Source organism: Anomaloglossus baeobatrachus, chromosome 4, assembly GCF_048569485.1.
Source record: "Anomaloglossus baeobatrachus isolate aAnoBae1 chromosome 4, aAnoBae1.hap1, whole genome shotgun sequence".
Lineage (NCBI taxonomy): Eukaryota > Metazoa > Chordata > Amphibia > Anura > Aromobatidae > Anomaloglossus > Anomaloglossus baeobatrachus.
In genome coordinates, this window is record NC_134356.1 from 683,796,014 (window position 1) to 683,818,405 (window position 22,392).

General features: G+C 48.0%; 2 protein-coding genes across 2 annotated transcripts in view; both read right to left on the reverse strand.

Moving 5' to 3' along the window:
- LOC142302826 (uncharacterized) overlaps window positions 1-8,322 on the reverse strand; it is a 93,303-nt gene extending 84,981 nt beyond the window's left edge. Inside the window, exons 1-2 of the mRNA XM_075343936.1 lie at window positions 8,141-8,322; window positions 2,889-3,182 (exon numbers count right to left, since the gene is read on the reverse strand). Coding sequence (XP_075200051.1) covers window positions 2,889-3,182; window positions 8,141-8,231 — 385 coding nt within the window. The 5' untranslated portion in view covers window positions 8,232-8,322. The remainder of the gene's footprint in view (window positions 1-2,888; window positions 3,183-8,140) is intronic.
- LOC142302827 (uncharacterized) overlaps window positions 8,231-22,392 on the reverse strand; it is a 34,449-nt gene continuing 20,287 nt past the window's right edge. The window contains exons 4-5 of the mRNA XM_075343937.1: window positions 8,323-8,441; window positions 8,231-8,266 (exon numbers count right to left, since the gene is read on the reverse strand). Coding sequence (XP_075200052.1) covers window positions 8,231-8,266; window positions 8,323-8,441 — 155 coding nt within the window. The remainder of the gene's footprint in view (window positions 8,267-8,322; window positions 8,442-22,392) is intronic.

The window sequence follows — 22,392 nt, forward strand, 5'->3', positions numbered from 1 at the left end:
TTGATCCAGAGCAGCGAGACCCTGGTGTGTGGCTCGCGAGACCCTGGTGTGTGGCTCGCGAGACCCTGGTGTGTGGCTCGCGAGACCCTGGTGTGTGGCTCGCGAGACCCTGGTGTGTGGCTCGCGAGACCCTGGTGTGTGGCTCGCGAGACCCTGGTGTGTGGCTCGCGAGACCCTGGTGTGTGGCTCGCGAGACCCTGGTGTGTGGCTCGCGAGACCCTGGTGTGTGGCTCGCGAGACCCTGGTGTGTGGCTCGCGAGACCCTGGTGTGTGGCTCGCGAGACCCTGGTGTGTGGCTCGCGAGACCCTGGTGTGTGGCTCGCGGCTGTCTGTCAGTTTGTTGCATTAGCACCAGGTCTAACAAACAGCTATGAAAAGCAGATCTCCAGATTGTGCCTTTTATGATCAGATCTGGATGCACATATACTGGTTAAAGGTTGGAGAGATAAATTTAAGGGATTTTCCAAAAAGGTTTAGGTTTCCTTTTTCAGTAGATTTTGGCATAATAATTTCCACAATTGGATTTATTTAAAAAGATGTTCCTATATGTCCCCTGCTATGTACTATGTAATGACAGTGTCTGACTGTACAGGGACATGGTCTGATCATACCATATCTCCTGAGCAGGGGAGGATGCAAAAGAGTATACAGACATTACCGCATGGGATAATAGCTGATTCTTTTTATAAGGTAAAACATTTCCCTGCTTCTTTGTAAAAATATGTTTTACCTAAAAGAAAGAATAAATTTGCGATATATTCGGGGTGGCTGCAAGCTGCTATTTTTAGGCTGGGGAGGGCCCAATATCCATGGGCCTCCCCAGCCTGAGAATACCAGCCCCCAGCTGTCCACTTTATATTGGCCAAGTATGAAAATTAGGGTGAGGGACCATATGCCGTTTTTTAAAATTATTTAAATAATTTTTTAAAAAGCCGGATGAGGTCCCTGGTATTTTGATGCACAGCCAAGATAACGTGCACAGCTGGGGTCTGCAGCCTGTAGCTTTCTATTTTATCTGCGCAGGGTATTAACATACAAGGGACCGTGCCTCATTTTTTCCAATTATTTGTTTATTTTTGCACACCAATTCTGGGAACCAGACTGCCAGTGTGAGGGCAACTAATCACAGACGCTGGCATAGAGTAAGCAGGGAACGCAGGACTGCAACCTATCACAAATGCCGGCACAGAGGGTGGGCGGGGGAAACAGTGTATATTCATGAGGATTAATGAGCGGAAAAGAAGCTGCAACCTTCCCTCCCCTCTCAATTTTGTGCTAATTTTTTGCGGTGTTTGTGAAGCAGGGCATAGTCACCCAGCTAATACTGGCTGGACTTGGTTTATTTTATTATTACATTTTTGGTGAATTGTCAAGTGTATTAAACTATATTGAATATGTATGGTCTTATTATTGGTAGAGTCATCGGCTTATTTCTTTTATCCACTCCATGGTATTGTCATGCAGTGACTACCGGGGTTCTGCCAGGTACAAGGGAACCCCTCCGGCGAGCACCACAACACACAGGGTATACCGAGAGCACAATACAACAGTGGGCCCTGGCCCTAGGGAGGGGGAACGGGGTCACCTCCTCAACTCACCTGAGGCTGTTCCCCAACGTCTCTACATGCGTCCTTCCTCTCGTCGCTGTTCACGTTCCTAGCCCCCGGCTATCCCTGAACTCACCCTGGCTAGTGAGAAGGCCGGTGAGAGCACTAGTCTCACCACCACAATAATACAACACAAGGAAAGGGAGACAGATGGGAAAAATAAACACAAAAGGAAAAAAACACTAAAAATTCCTGCAATGTAGCCAAGCACCACGTCTGCAATTGTCAGGACACCTCAGCTTCTACCAGAGACTGGTTCCTTCCAAAGTGGGTATCTTAGAAATGATAGCAAAGGAGAGTGATCAAAAGGAGCTGCACCTGAGATCAAGGCTACAAAGGGTAGCCAGACAGGAAAGAGTTCTTAACCCCTACAGCACTACAAGAAAGCAGTTACATTTAACCTCTTCGCGAACCATGATGTACATGTGAGTCATGAATTGTGTGAGGTTAATCCCCGCGGCCTGCCGTGGGCAAGCTGATTAAAACAGCTGACATGTGTGCCTACTATTCGCGAGTGGAATCTGACAGCGAGATGCATAGGCATTGTATGTATTTAGTATTGCCGCGTTCGGAAATGCATGATCAAAATATAAAATCAATTAATCTGATTGGAATTTTATTGCCGCTATGCCGTTTACCAAACGCCAAAATTACATTTATTGGTCGCCAAAAATTGTGCGCAAAATGCAATAACAGGCGATCAAAACGTAGCAAATGGTACAGTTAAAAACGTCAGCTCGAGATGCAAAAAATAAGTCATCAATGAGCCCCAAATACTGAAAAAGGAGACCTCTATGGGTTTCAAAAAATTACGCAAAACGTGATTTATTTTTTTTTAACCCCTTAGATAAAAGGAAACCTATTCATATTTGGTGTCTACGAGCTCGCACCGACCTCAGGCATCACATCAAGACATCAGTTTTACCATATAGTGAACATGTTTAATATAATCTACCAAAAACTATTTTTTTTGCAATTTTTCCAGTACACAATATGGCAAAACTTATAGTATTTAAAAGTACAGCTCGTCCCGCAAAAAACAAGCCCTTATATGGCAAGATTGATGGAAAAATAAAAAAAAAAGTAAATGGCTCTCGGAAGAAAGAAAAAAAAAAATGTAAAAAAACAATCGGGGGCGAGTCCTTAACCCCTACAGCACTAAAAGAAAGCAGTTACATTTAAATCTAAGCTGTAGACCTGCACATAAGGCGTTGTGACTTTATGGTCCCAGACTTGCCAGAGAGCTCCCCCAAGCGGGGCACACCCATGACAGGTACGTACCCCAGGAGCCTCCTGAGAGGGGATATCTCCTTATCCAGTCCTTCATTTCTAGGTCTCTGAGGATTTCCATATTGTACTTTCTGAGCACTCTATTAGCATTACACTTCTCATTATCCTTCAAGTAGCTGAGGATATCGCACAGTTCCTCCATCTGCTCCTCGGAGGTGGTATTTTCCATCACATCAGTGCGCTGCTCCGCAGTCAGTAAACCGTGCAGCTCTTCTAGAATTGAACGTATAGCTGTTGTCCTTCTAATTAATGTGGATTGGTGACGGTCTACAAAGTTTACCCTATCTGCAGAGCGAGAGGAGAAATAAGAGAAACATCATTAGATCATACGACTGTAGGATAGTGAGGGACAGGGGGTTCCTATATTGTCCCTCATGCTAGGGGACCCTAGGCTATCCCTAACCTCCAGATTACCCCTGATGGTGGAGATGCCGGAGTCCCGTGCCTTACTATTCTCCTGACCAGAACTAAACTATTTGCCCCCTCACCAGGAAAGGAAAGAGCAGGAGAGTGATGGCAACACAGATTAAGACAGACAAGGAAAAAGCAAAACTCAGACACACTGCAAAGTCACAGGAACAAAGAGTAAGAAACTAAGGAGAAAAGCAAGAGAAGTTAGGCAGCAAGTAAAAGACAACAAGGGTTAACGCCACAATCTCTCACAGCAATAAAGTGTTATAACCAACAGTAAAGGGCACTTTACACACAACGACATCGCTAGCGATGTCGCTTGTGAAAGCACCCGCCCCCGTCGGTTGTGCGTCATGGGCAAATTGCTGTCCATGGCGCACAACATCGCTAGGAACGGTCACACATACTTACCTGCCTAGCGACATCGCTGTTGCCGACGAACCGCCTTCTTTCTAAGGGGCCGGTTCATGCGGCGTCACTAAGCGACCACCCAATAGAAGCGGAGGGGCGGAGATGAGCGGCCGTTACATCCCGCCCACCTCCTTCCTTCCTCATTGCCGGCGACCGCAGGTGCGATATATTTCCTCGTTCCTGCGGTGTCACACATAGCGCTGTATGCTTCCGCAGGAACGACGGACAACATCGTACCTGAAGCAACGATATTTGAGATTAGAATGACGTGTCAGCGATCAGAGATATGGTGAGTATTTTTGATCGTTAACGGTCGTTCCTGTGTTCAACACGCAACGACGTCGCCAACGAGGCTGGATGAGCGTCACGAATTCTGTGACCCCCAACAACATCTCGTTAGCGATGTTGTTGTGTGTAAAGCGGCCTTAAGTCTGGATCACAACATCTCACCAGATCAGTATAGAGAAGCAATGGCTGGCATTATAGGAAGTATCCAGCCAGCAAAAATATGGGGGAGCAAATGTGACTGGCTCCACAACAACATGTGATCAAAGGAGACTAACAAGCAGCCCAGCAGAGATTAACCCTTTCTAGCCTGCCTAAGTACTACAAGTCTGTGGGTTGATTCTGTGTGTGCGGATAACAGACATCACAAAAGTTAGCAGGCAGAGTGCCAGAATCTGTTGTCTCCACAGATCCTGAAGCCATCATGACAGTCGGCAATGTTGGTAGAAACATTGCCTCCTTGCTTTTGGTAACCAAGTCCCATAGACCAGTAAGGGTAGTAATGCCCTGATGGCGGCCCTGCTCCCCTGTGATGTATATACTGCAGCCCCCAGCCCCTCCTGTGATGTATAAACTACTGTCCCCATTTCCTCTGTGATGTATATACTGCAGACCCCAGCCTCCCCTGTTATGTATCCCTCCTAGGATGTATATGCAGCGCCCCTGGTAACTACAGGGAACTGCACCCTCTCCTAGGATGCAGAACCTGCCCCCAGGTTCCAGGGAACCCAGTGCCACCAACAACAAACACAACAAATCCTAGCTACCACTCCACACCAGGGCCTGCCAGCCAGAAACCAGTGGGATGGTCAGTCAGTCCAGGGGCACAGGAGTTCGGTTGCCAGCATCGGGAAGACTGTAATCTGAGGCTCCAAGGACAGCCAAAAAGTGCAGTGCTGGAGGTCGAAGTGAAAGGACCTGTTAGCTGGGTGTGTAAACCGTGACCCAGGGGCATAGGAGTATGGTTGCCAGCATCGGGGAAGACTAATCTGAGGCTCCAGGGATAGCCAAAAAGGTGCAGTAGTGCCTGGTTCCAGTTGAGTCTAACGGGGCACAGGGCCCTAGATCAGGGAAAGCTTCAAGCAACCTGGTAATTAACCTGACCAGGGAGGTAGCCTGCAAGGACCTCTCTGACCCACTTAAATTCGGCGGTAACTGCAGCAACGTATTAGGACCAGGGTCCTGGACAGAAGGACAATCCTACAGCGTCCAAGCTGATAGACTGCTGTGACACAGCCGGGGGACTCCCGAAGTTTCAAGCTAGGGATCCCACCATATACAATCAGAGTGCAAGGGAAGGAGCACCTGGATCACTCAGTTGCACTGGTAGTACCGGGGACCTGAACCAGCCATTCCCTACAAGCGGCAATAGTGAGTAGAGACTTTGGTTTACCAGCTGCGGGTCTCTCCTTTCCTGCACCCTGTCCACCCTATCCAACACCAGGAGGGACACTGGGGTTATCCCTGCCTGCGGAGGGATTAACATCTTGCTACCATTCCACCGACCTCAGTCCCTTACAACAGCAGCGGCGGCACCCACAGACCTTGCCGCAACACCGCAGGTGGTGTCATGAACATTATCTCCCCTGTAAATATTCCTCTTTTTATTTTCGAAGTGTCCACCATTACCCGGGTCCGGGCCCCTCGAGCCACAGACATCCCGGATCTGAGTAGCCCAGCTATCCACTGGGGTGGTACATATATGCACCGTAGCCTCCCCTGTGATGTATATACTGTAGCCCCAGCCCCTCCTGTGATGTATGTACTGTAGACTGCAGCACCTCCTGATATGTATATACTGTAGCCCCTGGACCCTCTGGTGTATATACTGAAGCCCTCAAACCCGCCTGTGATGTATATACTGTAGTCCCCAGACTCTCCTGTGATATATATACTGTAATCTGTAGCACCTCCTGTGATTTATATACTGTAGCCCCCGGATCCTCTGTAGTGTATATACTGCAGCCCCCATCCCCGCCTGTGATGTATATACTGAAGCCAACAGCCTCCCCTGTGATGTATATACTGTAGCCCCAGACCCCCTGTAATGTATATACTGTAGCCTGCAGCACCTCCTGTGATGTATATACTGTAGTCCCCGGACCCTCTGTGGTGTATATACTGCAGACCCGGATCCCTCCTGTCTCCTTAAATTGGTTGTATAGACTGTTGCGAAAAACTTCAGATATGTTGGTAAAATTGAAGTTGGAAATGAACCTTTTTTCTAGTCCTTTTGTGCAATTTTACTCTATGCGGAAGATCCGCATAGAGTAAGGCGAGAGACCGCGGACTCCTTAAATAAAATCCAGGGCTGCCACAGGCTAACAAATTTCTCATTTGTATCCAAAATTTCGGACAATAATTCCTACATGGCATATATGTGAGAATTCTGTCTGCCATTCCAAGGTGGTGGTTCACACAACGAAGCGCCAATGCGTTGGGATTATCGCATGGGCTGCAATCAGGTAAAATCGCAAAAGGCTCCGTTTTTGCTGCCCAATAGAGCCCGGTAGTATTGAAAGGATTGCCATCTTCAATGAAGGAGTCATGTGCTCCCCTGACATTAAGTTGTACAGGTGGAAAACCTGGTTCCAGAAGGGGGCCAACCTTGTGCACTCCCACCATAAATGTGCAATTGCGCCCTTCTCTGTACCACACCGCCAGCAGTTCTCCGACACCGAGGGGAAGGCCCTGTGAATCCTAGTGAGCTTTTCCTGAGCGCTACCCGCTACCGAAATTTTGTGGGAGAAAATGTATGTCTTTTGTTTGTCTTCCTCTGATAGGCTTAGACCCAACTCTGTTTCCAAATATCGTATGTACGAGGGGCTGCTGCTAAGTCTTTGGCTTTACCCAGAAAGAGATACAAGACAAGATCGGATGATGAAACTTTACATTTATTCCACACACTCTCCACTGATGTCCACACACTTCTTACATCGGTGTTCCAAGTTCTGTAAGCCTAGCAAAAAGAAGGATTTTGGTTGTGCCTCAAACCAGGCATCCTTAGCAGCCATGACATCAGAAATGGTGTGAAATTTGGTACCTTGAGGTGTTTCTTCAGGTTTGGAAACAGATGATAGTCGGAGGGAGCTAGATCTGGTGAATAAGGTGGGTGGTCACCAGCTGGAAGCCCGGCTCTGTCAGTTTTGCCGTGGTCGCTTGTGCAGTGTGAGAGGAAGGCGTTGTCTTGCAGGAACAAGATTCCTTTGGACAACTTACCGTGCCTTTTGTCCTTCAGAGCTGCCTTCAATTGTTCCAAAAGTTCAGTGTAATACCTTTGATGGTGGAACCCTTTTGAAGGTAGTCCACTAGCAGCACTCCCTCCTTATCCCAGAACACAGACGTCTATCACCTTAGTGGCTGATTTTTGCACCCTGAACTTCTTTGGACAAGGAGAACCACTGTGCCTCCACTCTTTTGACTCACTTTGCAGATCGCTACCTCATGTCCAAATGTTCATGGATAATGACACTGATACGTTCACGGGAAACCCCCATGATGTCTGCTATTGCTTTAGCTGAAATTTGTCGATTCTCCAGTATGAGGCTGTGCACAGCATTTGCGATCTCCGCAACAACAACCACTCTCGGTCGTCCAGGACGTTCCTCATCATTGGGGCCGAAGTGGCCAGTTTTAAATTTGGCAAACCAGTTCTTAACTGTGGAATATGAAGGGCATTGATCCCCCAATGTCTGCGACATATAACCATGAATTTATTTCCCGGACTTTCCTTGAGGAACAAGAATGTTATTCCTCCTCTGCTCTCAGTTGCTGTGAATATCGCATTAGATGCCGCCATTTTGTTTTCCCGCATGCTTAGAACACTGTTGCCATAAGCAACACACACAAAATTTTAAAAACCTATATTAGACACATAAGGCTTTCATGTAATGTAACATTCGTTACCATAGAATAAAAAAAAAAAAAAAAAAAAAGTCACAAAGGCAAAGACTTATCAGCAGCCCCTCGTAGCTGAGATCAGTGGATCTATGAGCCCCATTTACCAGGGGACAGATACGTCCCTAATTTTAGATAATGTTATACACTTGTACTTATAATTATGTTCAAAATCACTACAGTCTTCTATCTATAAGATCTGAAATACAATACCTTGCTCGGTAGTGAGCGAGACTTACCCCTACAATGTCCTGAGGGATCACTTGTCTTCATCCTGTCCAGCACTTCTAAGTCCCTTGATGATTCCTTCATTATATTCTCTGAAAACATTATAAGCCGTGTACTTCCAAGTGTCCTCCCAGTGACTGATGATATCGCACAGGGCCTCCATCTTCTCCTCGTAGGTAATCTTTTCCATCACATCGTGGTACTGCTCCACAGTCAGGAGATCATGGTACCAGAAATAACGTAGAGCTGGATCTGCATCCTTTATCCATCTAACGAGATCTGATGAATGACAATCTATGAAGTTTACCATGTCTGTAGCATTAGGGGAGACAAACAGAAGGGACACAATCATTACATGTCTGGGATGTTTCTCACTTTATTATTGCATACTAGCTGTAGTATCCGGCGTTGCCTGAGATAGTAACAGTCTGTCCGGCCCTGGCCCCCCCCCCCCCCACCGTCTGTCCGGCCCTGGCGGCGCCCCCCCCCCCCGTCTGTCCGGCCCTGGCCCCCCCCCCCCCCGTCTGTCCGGCCCTGGCGGCGCCCCCCCCCCCCCCGTCTGTCCGGCCCTGGCGGCCCCCCCCCCCCCGTCTGTCCGGCCCTGGCGGCCCCCCCCCCCCCCCCCCCGTCTGTCCGGCCCTGGCGGCCCCCGTCTGTCCGGCCCTGGCGGCCCCCCCCCCCCCCCCCGTCTGTCCGGCCCTGGCGGCCCCCCCTTCCCCCCGTCTGTCCGGCCCTGGCGGCCCCCCCCCCCCCCGTCTGTCCGGCCCTGGCGCCCCCCCCCCCCCGTCTGTCCGGCCCTGGCGGCCCCCCCCCCCCGTCTGTCCGGCCCTGGCGGCCCCCCCCCCCCCGTCTGTCCGGCCCTGGCGGCCCCCCCCCGTCTGTCCCTACATCGATATCATATTACCTCACACATAAGCTTCTTATACTAACAATTTCCTTTGCTCGCATAGCAATCACCTGTATAACCTATAGCTCGCAGTACCATTGAATTTAATGAAAGAAGGTTTTTTGGAGAGTAACTGTAAAGTGCAGGGTTAAATTTTCCAGTCAAAACATAGTCTGTGACGTTCCCCGAGTCACATGAAGCATCTGTGCAAAATTTTGTGATTGTAAAAGTGACGGTGCAAATTCCTTTAGCGGAGATAATCCATCCACCTCACAGGTGCGACATATCAAGATGCTGATTAGACAGTACAACTATTGCACAGGTGTGCGCCTTAGGCTGGCCACAATAAAAGGCCACTAAAATGAGATCTCAGATTCCCTCAAAGTGAACCTGTCAGGTCCAATTTGCAGCAGTTCTGGGTGCATATTGTTAAAGGGAACCTGTCAGCAGAAATTTCCCCTAAAACCTAACAGATTCCCCCTCTGCAGCTCCTGGGCTGCATTCTAGAAAGGTCCCTGTTATTATTGTGCCCCCTTTCTGACCAAAAAAAAAAAAAAAAGAGTTTATAAAGAGGTACCTTTTTGGCTTCGGATTCTATAATGGAGACATGGGGGCGGGCTGCCTGATGGCCGTTATTCTGCCCCCATCGCTGATTTCCACACTTGTGGACACCGCCCACTGCTCCAGCCATCCTCGCGCATGCCCAGTGCCCATCTCTCGTGGATGAGCACTGTGCCCAGTGTCACCGCTGGTGACGTGCGCGCAGGGTTTAGATTATGGGCGGTGCTGTGATGTTTATTTACAAGCAACCGCCCATAATCGCGGGACCGCGCTTTCCCCCTCGGCCTGCTTCGTTCTGCGCAAGCGCGCTGCTGCTGACCTCACGTCACCTCCTTCCCATCTTGCCCTGAGGCAGGAAATAGATGGGATGAGCACGGAAGCAGGAAGCACGAAGCAGGCCGAGGGGGAATGCGCGGTTGCTTGGTAATAAACATCACAGCACCGCCCATAATCTAAACCCTGCGCGCACGTCACCAGCGGTGACACTGGGCACAGTGCTCATCCACGAGAGATGGGCACTGGGCATGCGCGGGGATGGCTGGAGCAGTGGGCGGTGTCCACAAGTATGGAAATCAGCGATGGGGGCGGCATACAGGACCAGGGGGCAGAATAACTGCCATCAGGCAGCCCACCCCCGTGTCCCATTTAGACAATCCGAAGCCAAAAAGGTACCTCTATATAAACTCTTTTTTTTGGTCAGAAAGGGGGCACAATAATAACAGGGACCTTTCTAGAATGCAGCCCAGGAGCTGCAGAGGGGGAATCTGTTAGGTTTTAGGGGAAATTTCTGCTGACAGGTTCCCTTTAATCCCTGCCTAATCATTCCTGTATACACTAGCATAGATAAAGGGATCTTTAGAAAAAGTATGTTAATGAGGCCAGTGACTAGTTGCAAGGGTGTGATTTTCCCTTGGCTAGTCCGCCCTCTTAGCATGTTAGCACACCCGCAGGAGCGTGCTAATATGTTATTCAATGCCCGTTACCCAACATCATGTTGTCACCACCTCAGACGCCGGGCTTAGGGTCATTGGGCATGATCAGAAGCCCCTGCACCTTTGGTCATGTGCACTATGAAGCCGGGTATATGCGTCCCAGCTTCAGAGAGGCCTAGTGCACATGACTGGAAGTGCCCGAATTTCTGATTCATGCGCACTGACCTTAAGCCCGGCATCTCAGGCGGTGACAACAGGCACAGGTATGTGTGTCACTGCCAATGATGCTGGACAATGGGCATTGAATAGCATGTTAGCACACCCCTGGGACATGCTAAGAGGGTGGACTAGTCGGAGGATATAACACTCTTGTGACTAGTCCCCGCGCTCATTAGCATATGATGAAGGATCTTTAGAAATACTTTCTATAAAAACCTTTATTTATGCTACTAGATACAGGGACGGTTAGGCAGGGATTAGCAATATACACCCAGACCTGCTGGTGGTTTTGGGTGCATATTGGACCGGACAGGTTCCTTTTTATAGTTGGATACTAATCTTTGTAGTCCTCCTCGTAAACTAAGTTTCTGACATCCGGCACTATCGTCAGGGCACATACTCTTGTTAAAAGGAACCAACCACCTGGATTTCCCAATATAAAGTGCGGGCAGTGCCATACTGGTGAATAAAATCACATCTTCACTTTTCAGAATGAATCTTTGACTATAGAAAAAAAATGTTGATAGAGGTCCAGAAATTGGTGAGTTCTTTGATTGACATGTGTAGCATGGCGGGCCGTTCTGGGTCGGGTCCTCTATGTAAATTCCTCTTCCAACGTCCTCCTGGCTCGCCCCTTTTCTTTATTCAAATTTCGCGCTGCGCCGCCAGTGCCACTGTTGGCAGCGCGTTCGCATTCCTAGTGTAATGATGTCTTTATTGAAATGGTGGCGGGAGTCAGCGCATGCCACAATGTCCGGTGTCATTTTATTGAAGACGCTGTGGAGAAGACTATGAGCAGCTTTGGCTCATGCGCAGATAAACAAAAAATCTGTGCATGCGCCGATGCCGCTCATAGTCTTATACACAGCGTCTTTAATAAAATGGTGCCGGAGATTGCGGTACGCGAATGCGCCATTTTAATTACGACATCGTACTCTAGCAATGCGCATGCGCCACCATCAGAAGCAATGTGTGAAATTTGAATAAACAAAAGGGGCGAGCCAGGAGGACTCTGGAGGAGGAACTTTCACAGAGGACCCGACAATTAAAGGCCCGCCATGGTGCACACGTCAAAGAATGCAAACATTTCTGGACCCATCAACTTTTTTCAAAAAGATCAAAGCCATCATGCCACGATCCAAAGACAAAATCATCAAAGACCCTATCTGAAAAGTGAAGACATGAATGGGACCAAAAAAAAAAAAAAAAAAATAGGTGGACTCACCTCCCAAGAACAAGCAACAGGCTGATGTAATGAAGTGGCACGTTTACAGGTCTAATACAGGACTATTACAACAACTAGGTAAACTTTGTGAAGTAGAAAGTGGTCTTAAAATATTCCAGAATATGGAGTTTTGTCATCTAGTTGAAAAAAAAAAAAAAAATGGTGGCTTGTCTGTCTTCTACATCAGGAAGCACACTGTGACACATAAGTGTTATGATTCAGGGACCGAGGAGGATCAAAAAATGCAGAAACCCAAAAGGTAACCAGAGTGGCTGGAACCTTAACGGACTGCAGACCTAATCCTGACACAACTAGAAGTAGCCGTGGGACGAGCCTACAATGACCTAGTCGTCTCGACACAGCCGGAGAACTAAATATTCTTACATTAATAAAAACTAATCTGCCTCAGAGCAATCCCCAAAGATATAGATAGCCCCCCCACATGTAAAGACTATGGTGATATAGGAAAACACAATACATAGCTAGAAAACAGATTCAGCAAAGTGAGGCCCAAACTATCTTTATAGGAAAGGATAGGAAGGAGCACTGTCTGCAGCCGTAAAAACCCTAATAAATACCAGCACACCTGATATGAAAAAACCCTGAGACCACACAGCTTGTCCCCCACTATATCAGCACTCTGATGTTACTGGGACCCAAAAACACTAATATAGATGAGAGACTGAATTAATACAAAGCATGACAAAACACAATACATTGCAGAATCATGGAGCTAAGTATGCAGACACTCCCAGCAGGGAATGATCCCATTCCACCAAGAACTCCACACAGACAAAATAGGACTCAAGCATTAGTATCAAAGCAGAAAAACAACAAGAAAGTGGAAACCATAAGCAGAGGTACAAGCTTGTGTGTTGTGAATACATTTTCCAGTTTGGGGCTCCCTCTTGTGGTCAGTGCTGGCGGTGCAGATGATGTGTGGAATGAAAGCCACACATCTATGGAGGACTGGCAATCAGGTATTTCTGATTGGACTATATAACTGAGCAGTTTTCTCCTGTTACTTGCCGGTGCTCAATGGATACCCTGTGTGTTAAGGACATTCTGTAACCAACCAGCCCTGCTCACTACCAGAACTCTTTTCAGACAAGTGGTCTTTGTACCCCTGCTTATTTTCCACTTTGTGTTTTTTTCTGCTTTAATACTAATGCTTGATTCCTATTTTGGCTGTGTGGAGTTCCTGGTGGTATTTGATCACTCCCTGCTGGGAGTGTCTGTATACTTAGCTCCATGATTCTGCATTGTATTGTGTCTTGTCATGCTTGGTATTAATTCAGTCCTTCATCTATATTTGTGTTTTTGGATTCAAGTAACAGTGTGCTGATATAGTGGGGCAGAGGTCATGTGTCCTCAGAGTTTTTTCCATATCAGGCTGCTGGTATTTATTAGGATTTTTACGGCTGAAGACAGTTGCTCTTTTCTATAAAGATAGTTTGGGCCTCACCTTTGCTTAATCTGTTTTTTCTAGCTTTGTATTGTGTTTTCCTATAATCACCGTAGTCTTTACATGTGGGGGACTATCGATTCTTTGGGGATTGCTCTGAGGCAGATTAGGTTTTCTAATATTGCTCTCTAAGAATATTTAGTTCTCTGGCTGTGTTGAGAAAACTAGGTCATCGTAGGCTCGTCCCACGCTTACTTCTAGTTGCGTGTCAGGATTTCAGTCTGCAGTCCGTTAAGGTTCCAGCCATTCGGTTACCTTTTGGATTCATGCATTTTTTGATCCTCCTTGGTCCCTGAATCATAACCGTTTCCACAACTGTCACCGAACAGGAACCTGAAATCCTATAAAGAACCCAATAGTAACCCTGACTAGTGAGGGGCAGGTTGAGTTCACTAGACCTCACCGCTGCACTGAACACATCAGAGAAGTAAAGACAAAAGGGGAAAAAATAACAAGCAAAGGGATATTGCCTGAACACAAGAACTAAAAAATAGTAGAACCTAGAGTAGTAACACCCTTGACCTGGTCTTTTTCCGCTTCTGCTCAATCTCTCACTTTGACAACTCACCTCTTCCCCTCTCTGACCACAACATCCTCTCCTTCAAGCTCACAAACCCTTGCCCATCCCAGCACACCCCCACCTATCACACATTCAGACACCTACAGGCCATTGACTCTCAGACCCTTACAGACTCTTTACACTCATCACTGTCCCCTATCTCCTCACTTTCCTGTCCTGATCTGGCTGTAAACCACTACAATGACACACTCAGAAGCACCCTGGACCAAATAGCACCCTTCACCCTCAGAACCTCCAAACACCAAGCAAAACAGCCTTGGCTCACATCACAAACTATTTCTCCAGCGATGCTCTAGGAGTGCCGAACGCCTATGGAGGAGATCCCGCACACCAGAAAACTTCATCCACTACAAGTTCATGTTAAAGGACCTACAACTCTTCCCTTCACCTCGCCAAACAAACCTACTTCACCACCCTGATCTCCTCACTATCCAACAATCCAAAATAGCTCTTTGCCTTTCACTCCCTCCTCAGTCCCAAAGCACAGACCCCTATCACAGACCTTCATGCTGATGACCTGGCCTCGTATTTCACAGAGAAAATAGAAAACATCCCCCGAGAGATCAGCTCCCAGCCACCAAGCTTTGTGAATCCCATCCCTCCCCATATCCCATCCGGCTCACTTTCCAGATTTGACCCAGTCACAGAGGAGGAAGTCTCCAGGCTCCTATCCTCCTCTCGTCCTGCCACTTGCCCTACTGATCCCTTTCCCGCACACCTTCTCCAATCTCTCTCTCCGGTTGTCACCACTCACCTAACTAAAATCTTCACTCTCTCTCTTCTGGTATCTTCCCTTCCTCCCTCAAACACTATCATAACACCATTATTAAAAAAACCTTCTCTTGATCCGGCCTGCACAAGCAACTACAGACCAGTCTCCAATCCCCCCTTCATCTCCAAACTCTTGGAGCGCCTGGTCTACTCTCGTCTCACCCGCTACCTTTTCACTCACATATAATCACAGAAAAAAATACTCCCAAATTTTTTTCGTTAAACTTATTAAATATCAATATATTGAAACATGAAGTGAGGGGGGGTGTTCAGAAAAATAAAAAATACCCTAAGGGTCTAAAGTACAATATAAAATAGTCTAGTGGACCAGCCAGCGGTATATCCCAGCAAATGGTGGGAAAGGCTTATATCGCTCCATCATCAATTTTTTAACATTCATTGCAGAAACATTTTTAATACACAATTATTATCATCCAGATCCAATAATTAACCATGCATTGAAAAAGAGACTTACATAAAATGTAAATTTATAGCTAGATTTGGCATATACAGTGCCTACAAGTAGTATTCAACCCCCTGCAGATTTAGCAGGTTTGATAGGATGTAAATAAGTTAGAGCCTGCAAACTTCAAACAAGAGCAGGATTTATTAACAGATGCATAAATCTTACAAACCAACAAGTTATGTTGCTCAGTTAAATTTTAATAAATTTTCAACATGAAAGTGTGGGTCAATTATTATTCAACCCCTAGGTTTAATATTTTGTGGAATAACCCTTGTTTGCAATTACAGCTAATAATCGTCTTTTATAAGACCTGATCAGGCCGGCACAGGTCTCTGGAGTTATCTTGGCCCACTCCTCCATGCAGATCTTCTCCAAGTTATCTAGGTTCTTTGGGTGTCTCATGTGGACTTTAATCTTGAGCTCCTTCCACAAGTTTTCAATTAGGTTAAGGTCAGGAGACTGACTAGGCCACTGCAACACCTTGATTTTTTCCCTCTTGAACCAGGCCTTGGTTTTCTTGGCTGTGTGCTTTGGGTCGTTGTCTTGTTGGAAGATGAAATGACGACCCATCTTAAGATCCTTGATGGAGGAGCGGAGGTTCTTGGCCAAAATCTCCAGGTAGGCCGTGCTATCCATCTTACCATGGATGCGGACCAGATGGCCAGGCCCCTTGGCTGAGAAACAGCCCCACAGCATGATGCTGCCACCACCATGCTTGACTGTAGGGATGGTATTCTTGGGGTCGTATGCAGTGCCATCCAGTCTCCAAACGTCACGAGTGTGGTTGGCACCAAAGATCTTGATCTTGGTCTCATCAGACCAGAGAACCTTGAACCAGTCTGTCTCAGAGTCTTCCAAGTGATCATGAGCAAACTGTAGACGAGCCTTGACATGACGCTTTGAAAGTAAAGGTACCTTACGGGCTCGTCTGGAACGGAGACCATTGCGGTGGAGTACGTTACTTATGGTATTGACTGAAACCAATGTCCCCACTGCCATGAGATCTTCCCGGAGCCCTTTCCTTGTTGTCCTTGGGTTAGCCTTGACTCTTCGGACAAGCCTGGCCTCGGCACGGGTGGAAACTTTCAAAGGCTGTCCAGGCCGTGGAAGGCTAACAGTAGTTCCATAAGCCTTCCACTTCCGGATGATGCTCCCAACAGTGGAGACAGGTAGGCCCAACTCCTTGGAAAGGGTTTTGTACCCCTTGCCAGCCTTGTGAACCTCCACGATCTTGTCTCTGATGGCCTTGGAATGCTCCTTTGTCTTTCCCATGTTGCCATGTTGACCAAGTATGAGTGCTGTTCACAAGTTTGGGGAGGGTCTTAATTAGTCAGAAAAGGCTGGAAAAAGAGATAATTAATCCAAACATGTGAAGCTCATTGTTCTTTGCGCCTGAAATACTTCTTAATACTTTAGGGGAACCAAACAGAATTCTGGTGGTTTGAGGGGTTGAATAATAAATGACCCTCTGAATAAACTTTTCACTATTTAAAAAAAAAAACAAAAAAAAAAAAACAAAAAACATTCTTTTTTGCTGCATTTCACACTTCCAGGCTGATCTACAGTCCAAATGTCACAATGCCAAGTTAATTCCGAATGTGTAAACCTGCTAAATCTGCAGGGGGTTGAATACTACTTGTAGGCACTGTATCTCTCAAATACAGAAACTTGAACTATATGTATTATTGGTAGGACAGTGTAAGAAGATTATAATTATAGAGTACTGTAGTGGGATAAAACAAACATACAGTATTCTTTTTATGTCAAATAAAGCATAAACAAGTTAGCCCCAAGAAGTATTACCCAACGCGTTTCGCCTCCTTGGGTGGAGGTTCATCAGGGGTATAAATATTACATATGTTCCATAGTGTATCACATGTTGTAATATATCAGTTTAGATTCTCATTCTTCAAATAAAGATATTTTTACAATGTAATAGAATTCATCAGTGGGACCTCTTTTCCATTCATAAATATAGCCTCACTCTGATGAAATATTTCACAACAGAGGGCTCTCAGCCCATAACAGGTCAGTGAACCCTTCAATGGTTAATCAGTTCGCCTCCACCCAAGGAGGCGAAACGCGTTGGTAATATTTCTTGGGGCCAACTTGTTTATGCTTTTTTTGACATAAAAAGAATACTGTATGTTTGCTTTATCCCACTACAGTACTCTATAATTATAATCTTCTTACACTGTCCTACCAATAATACATATAGTTCAAGTTTCTGTATTTGAGAGATATTTGCCAAATCTATCTATAAATTTACATTTTATGTAAGTCTTTTTCAATGCATGGTTAATTATTGGATCTGGATGATAATTGTGTATTAAAAATGTTTCTGCAATGAATGTTAAAAAATTGATGTATCATCATTTGTAAAGTTGACTGGTGGAGCGATATAAGCCTTTCCCACCATTTGCTGGGATATACCGCTGGCTGGTCCACCAGACTATTTTATATTGTACTTTAGACCCTTAGGGCATTTTTTATTTTTCTTAACACCCCCTCCCCCTCACGTCATGTTTCAATATATTGATATTTAATAAAAGTTTAACGAAAAAAATTTTGGGAGTATTTTTTTCTGTGATTATATTTTCGGGTTACTCCCCTTTGATTGTTTTTCTGTGATTTGTTTTACCTTTCCACTCACTCTTCTAGATCCTTTACAGTCTGGCTTTCGCCCTTGTCAAAGTGATCAATGACCTATTGACAGCAAAACGTAATGGTGACCACTCTCTGCTTGTCCATTACCTCTCTGCCGCCTTCGACACTGTTGACCACCATCTCCTTCTCTCTATGCTCCATTCTATCGGCCTAAAGGACACTGTGCTCTCCTGGTTCTCCTCCTATCTCTCTGGCCGCTCAGTGTATCATTTGCTGGCTCCACATCTTCTCCTCTTCCTCTCACTGTTGGGGTCCCTCAAGGTTCAGTCCTCGGCCCTCTTCTTTTCTCCCTCTACACTGCCCCAATTGGACAGACCATCAGCAGATTTGGCTTTCAGTACCATCTTTATGCTGATGACACACCACTATACACCTCATCCCCTGAGCTCATATCAGGTCTGCTCTCTATCTGAAACTTAACCTTTCCAACACTGAACTTCTTTTCCCTCCATCTCCCAACCTTCCTAAACCTGACATCTCCCTCTCTGTGTGTGGCACAACGATCTCTCCTTCACCTCCCACATACAATCTCTTGCCCGCTCCTGCCGCTTGCACCTCAAGAACATCTCTAGAATCCGCCCCTTTCTCACAATGGAAACGACAAAAACCCTCACCGTGGCCCTGATCCACTCTCGCCTTGACTACTGTAACTCTCTATTAATTGGTCTCCCCCTAACTAGACTCTCCCCTCTACAGTCCATCCATAATGCAGCAGCCAGGGTCACCTATCTGGCCAACCGCTACTCGGATGCCTCTGCACTATGCCAGTCATTGCACTGGCTGCCCATATATCACAGGATCCAATTCAAACTGCTTGTTCTCACCCACAAAGCTCTCCACAGTGCGGCACCCCCTACATCTCCACCCTCCTCTCCATCACCACAAAGCTCTCCACAGTGCGGCACCCCCTACATCTCCACCCTCCTCTCCATCACCACAAAGCTCTCCACAGTGCGGCACCCCCTACATCTCCACCCTCCTCTCTGTCTATCACCACAAAGCTCTCCACAGTGCAGCACCCCCTACATCTCCACCCTCCTCTCTTTCTATCACCACAAAGCTCTCCACAGTGCAGCACCCCCCTACATCTCCACCCTCCTCTCTATCACCACAAAGCTCTCCACAGTGCAGCACCCCCCTACATCTCCACCCTCCTCTCTTTCTATCACCACAAAGCTCTCCACAGTGCAGCACCCCCCTACATCTCCACCCTCCTCTCCATCACCACAAAGCTCTCCACAGTGCGGCACCCCCTACATCTCCACCCTCCTCTCCATCACCACAAAGCTCTCCACAGTGCAGCACCCCCCTACATCTCCACCCTCCTCTCTATCACCACAAAGCTCTCCACAGTGCAGCACCCCCTACATCTCCACCCTCCTCTCCATCACCACAAAGCTCTCCACAGTGCAGCACCCCCCTACATCTCCACCCTCCTCTCTATCACCACAAAGCTCTCCACAGTGCAGCACCCCCCTACATCGCCACCCTCCTCTCCATCACCACAAAGCGCTCCACAGTGCAGCACCCCCTACATCTCCACCCTCCTCTCTTTCTATCACCACAAAGCTCTCCACAGTGCAGCACCCCCCTACATCTCCACCCTCCTCTCCATCACCACAAAGCTCTCCACAGTGCAGCACCCCCTACATCTCCACCCTCCTCTCTTTCTATCACCACAAAGCTCTCCACAGTGCGGCACCCCCTACATATCCACCCTCCTCTCTATCACCACAAAGCTCTCCACAGTGCAGCACCCCCTACATCTCCACCCTCCTCTCTATCACCACAAAGCTCTCCACAGTGCAGCACCCCCTACATCTCCACCCTCCTCTCCATCACCACAAAGCTCTCCACAGTGCAGCACCCCCCTACATCTCCACCCTCCTCTCTATCACCACAAAGCTCTCCACAGTGCAGCACCCCCCTACATCGCCACCCTCCTCTCTTTCTATCACCACAAAGCTCTCCACAGTGCGGCACCCCCTACATCTCCACCCTCCTCTCCATCACCACAAAGCTCTCCACAGTGCAGCACCCCCTACATCTCCACCCTCCTCTCCATCACCACAAAGCTCTCCACAGTGTAGCACCCCCTACATCTCCACCCTCTCCATCACCACAAAGCTCTCCACAGTGCGGCACCCCCCTACATCTCCACCCTCCTCTCTTTCTATCACCACAAAGCTCTCCACAGTGCAGCACCCCCTACATCTCCACCCTCCTCTCTATCACCACAAAGCTCTCCACAGTGCAGCACCCCCTACATCTCCACCCTCCTCTATCACCACAAAGCTCTCCACAGTGCAGCACCCCCTACATCTCCACCCTCCTCTCTATCACCACAAAGCTCTCCACAGTGCGGCACCCCCTACATCTCCACCCTCCTCTCTGTCTATCACCACAAAGCTCTCCACAGTGCAGCACCCCCTACATCTCCACCCTCATCTCTATCACCACAAAGCTCTCCACAGTGCAGCACCCCCTACATCTCCACCCTCCTCTCTTTCTATCACCACAAAGCTCTCCACAGTGCAGCACCCCCCTACATCTCCACCCTCCTCTCTTTCTATCACCACAAAGCTCTCCACAGTGCAGCACCCCCCTACATCTCCACCCTCCTCTCCATCACCACAAAGCTCTCCACAGTGCAGCACCCCCCTACATCTCCACCCTCCTCTCTATCACCACAAAGCTCTCCACAGTGCAGCACCCCCTACATCTCCACCCTCCTCTCCATCACCACAAAGCTCTCCACAGTGCAGCACCCCCCTACATCTCCACCCTCCTCTCTATCACCACAAAGCTCTCCACAGTGCAGCACCCCCCTACATCGCCACCCTCCTCTCCATCACCACAAAGCGCTCCACAGTGCAGCACCCCCTACATCTCCACCCTCCTCTCTTTCTATCACCACAAAGCTCTCCACAGTGCAGCACCCCCCTACATCTCCACCCTCCTCTCCATCACCACAAAGCTCTCCACAGTGCAGCACCCCCTACATCTCCACCCTCCTCTCTTTCTATCACCACAAAGCTCTCCACAGTGCGGCACCCCCTACATATCCACCCTCCTCTCTATCACCACAAAGCTCTCCACAGTGCAGCACCCACTACATCTCCACCCTCCTCTCTATCACCACAAAGCTCTCCACAGTGCAGCACCCCCTACATCTCCACCCTCATCTCCATCACCACAAAGCTCTCCACAGTGCAGCACCCCCTACATCTCCACCCTCCTCTCTTTCTATCACCACAAAGCTCTCCACAGTTCAGCACCCCCCTACATCTCCACCCTCCTCTCTATCACCACAAAGCTTTCCACAGTGCAGCACCCCCCTACATCTCCACCCTCCTCTCTATCACCACAAAGCTCTCCACAGTGCAGCACCCCACTACATCTCCACCCTCCTCTCTAACACCACAAAGCTCTCCACAGTGCGGCACCCCCTACATCTCCACCCTTCTCTCTATCACCACAAAGCTCTCCACAGTGCAGCATCCCCTACATCTCCACCCTCCTCTCTTTCTATCACCACAAAGCTCTCCACAGTGCAGCACCCTCTACATCTCCACCCTCCTCTCTATCACCACAAAGCTCTCCACAGTGCAGCACCCCCTACATCTCCACCCTCTCCATCACCACAAAGCTCCTCACAGTGCGGCACCCCCTACATCTCCACCCTCCTCTCTATCACCACAAAGCTCTCCACAGTGCAGCACCCCCCTACATCTCCACCCTCCTCCCTGTCTATCACCCCACCACCCGTTCTCTAAGCTCTGCAAATGACTTTCAACTAACATCCACACCAATTCGAACCTCCCACTCCCGGATCCAAGACATCTCCCGAGCTGCACCAAACCTCTGGAACGCTCTACCCCAAGAAGTTAGGACAAATCACAACTTACTCAGCTTCAGATGCACCCTAAAAACGCATCTTTTTAGGGCGGCCTATCACACTCCCTAGCCAAACTAATTTCACCTAATCCCTCCACAACTTATCAGAAATTAGCCCCACGTTAAACTCCATGGCACCCAAATGCATCTCAAGGCTCTGGCCAACTGGTCCAGGAAGCCATTATCTATCCCCCATTTCCTTGAGATGGCTGGATTGACATTGTAAATAAGCACTTGTACCTTGCCCCTCCCCCCATCTCATTGTAGATTGTAAGTTCTCATGAGCAGAGTTGTCTTCTTTCCCTTTAAAAGGGAACCTGTCATCAGAAATTTTGCTTTAAACCTAAAAGTTTCCCCCTCTGCAGCTCGTGGGCTGCATTCTAGCAAAGTTCCTGTACTTTTTGTGCCCCCTTTGAAACCAAATTAAACACTTTATAAAGTTGTACCTTTTTGTCTGTCATTCTTGTAAATTATCCATGGGGGCGGGCTCTCTTGTGTCCGTTGCTGTCCCTCCTGCAGATTGACTCCGTCCCCCATTGCTCCATTTCATATCTCAGGACGCCGCCCACTGTGCCCGAGGTCCCGTGCACGCGA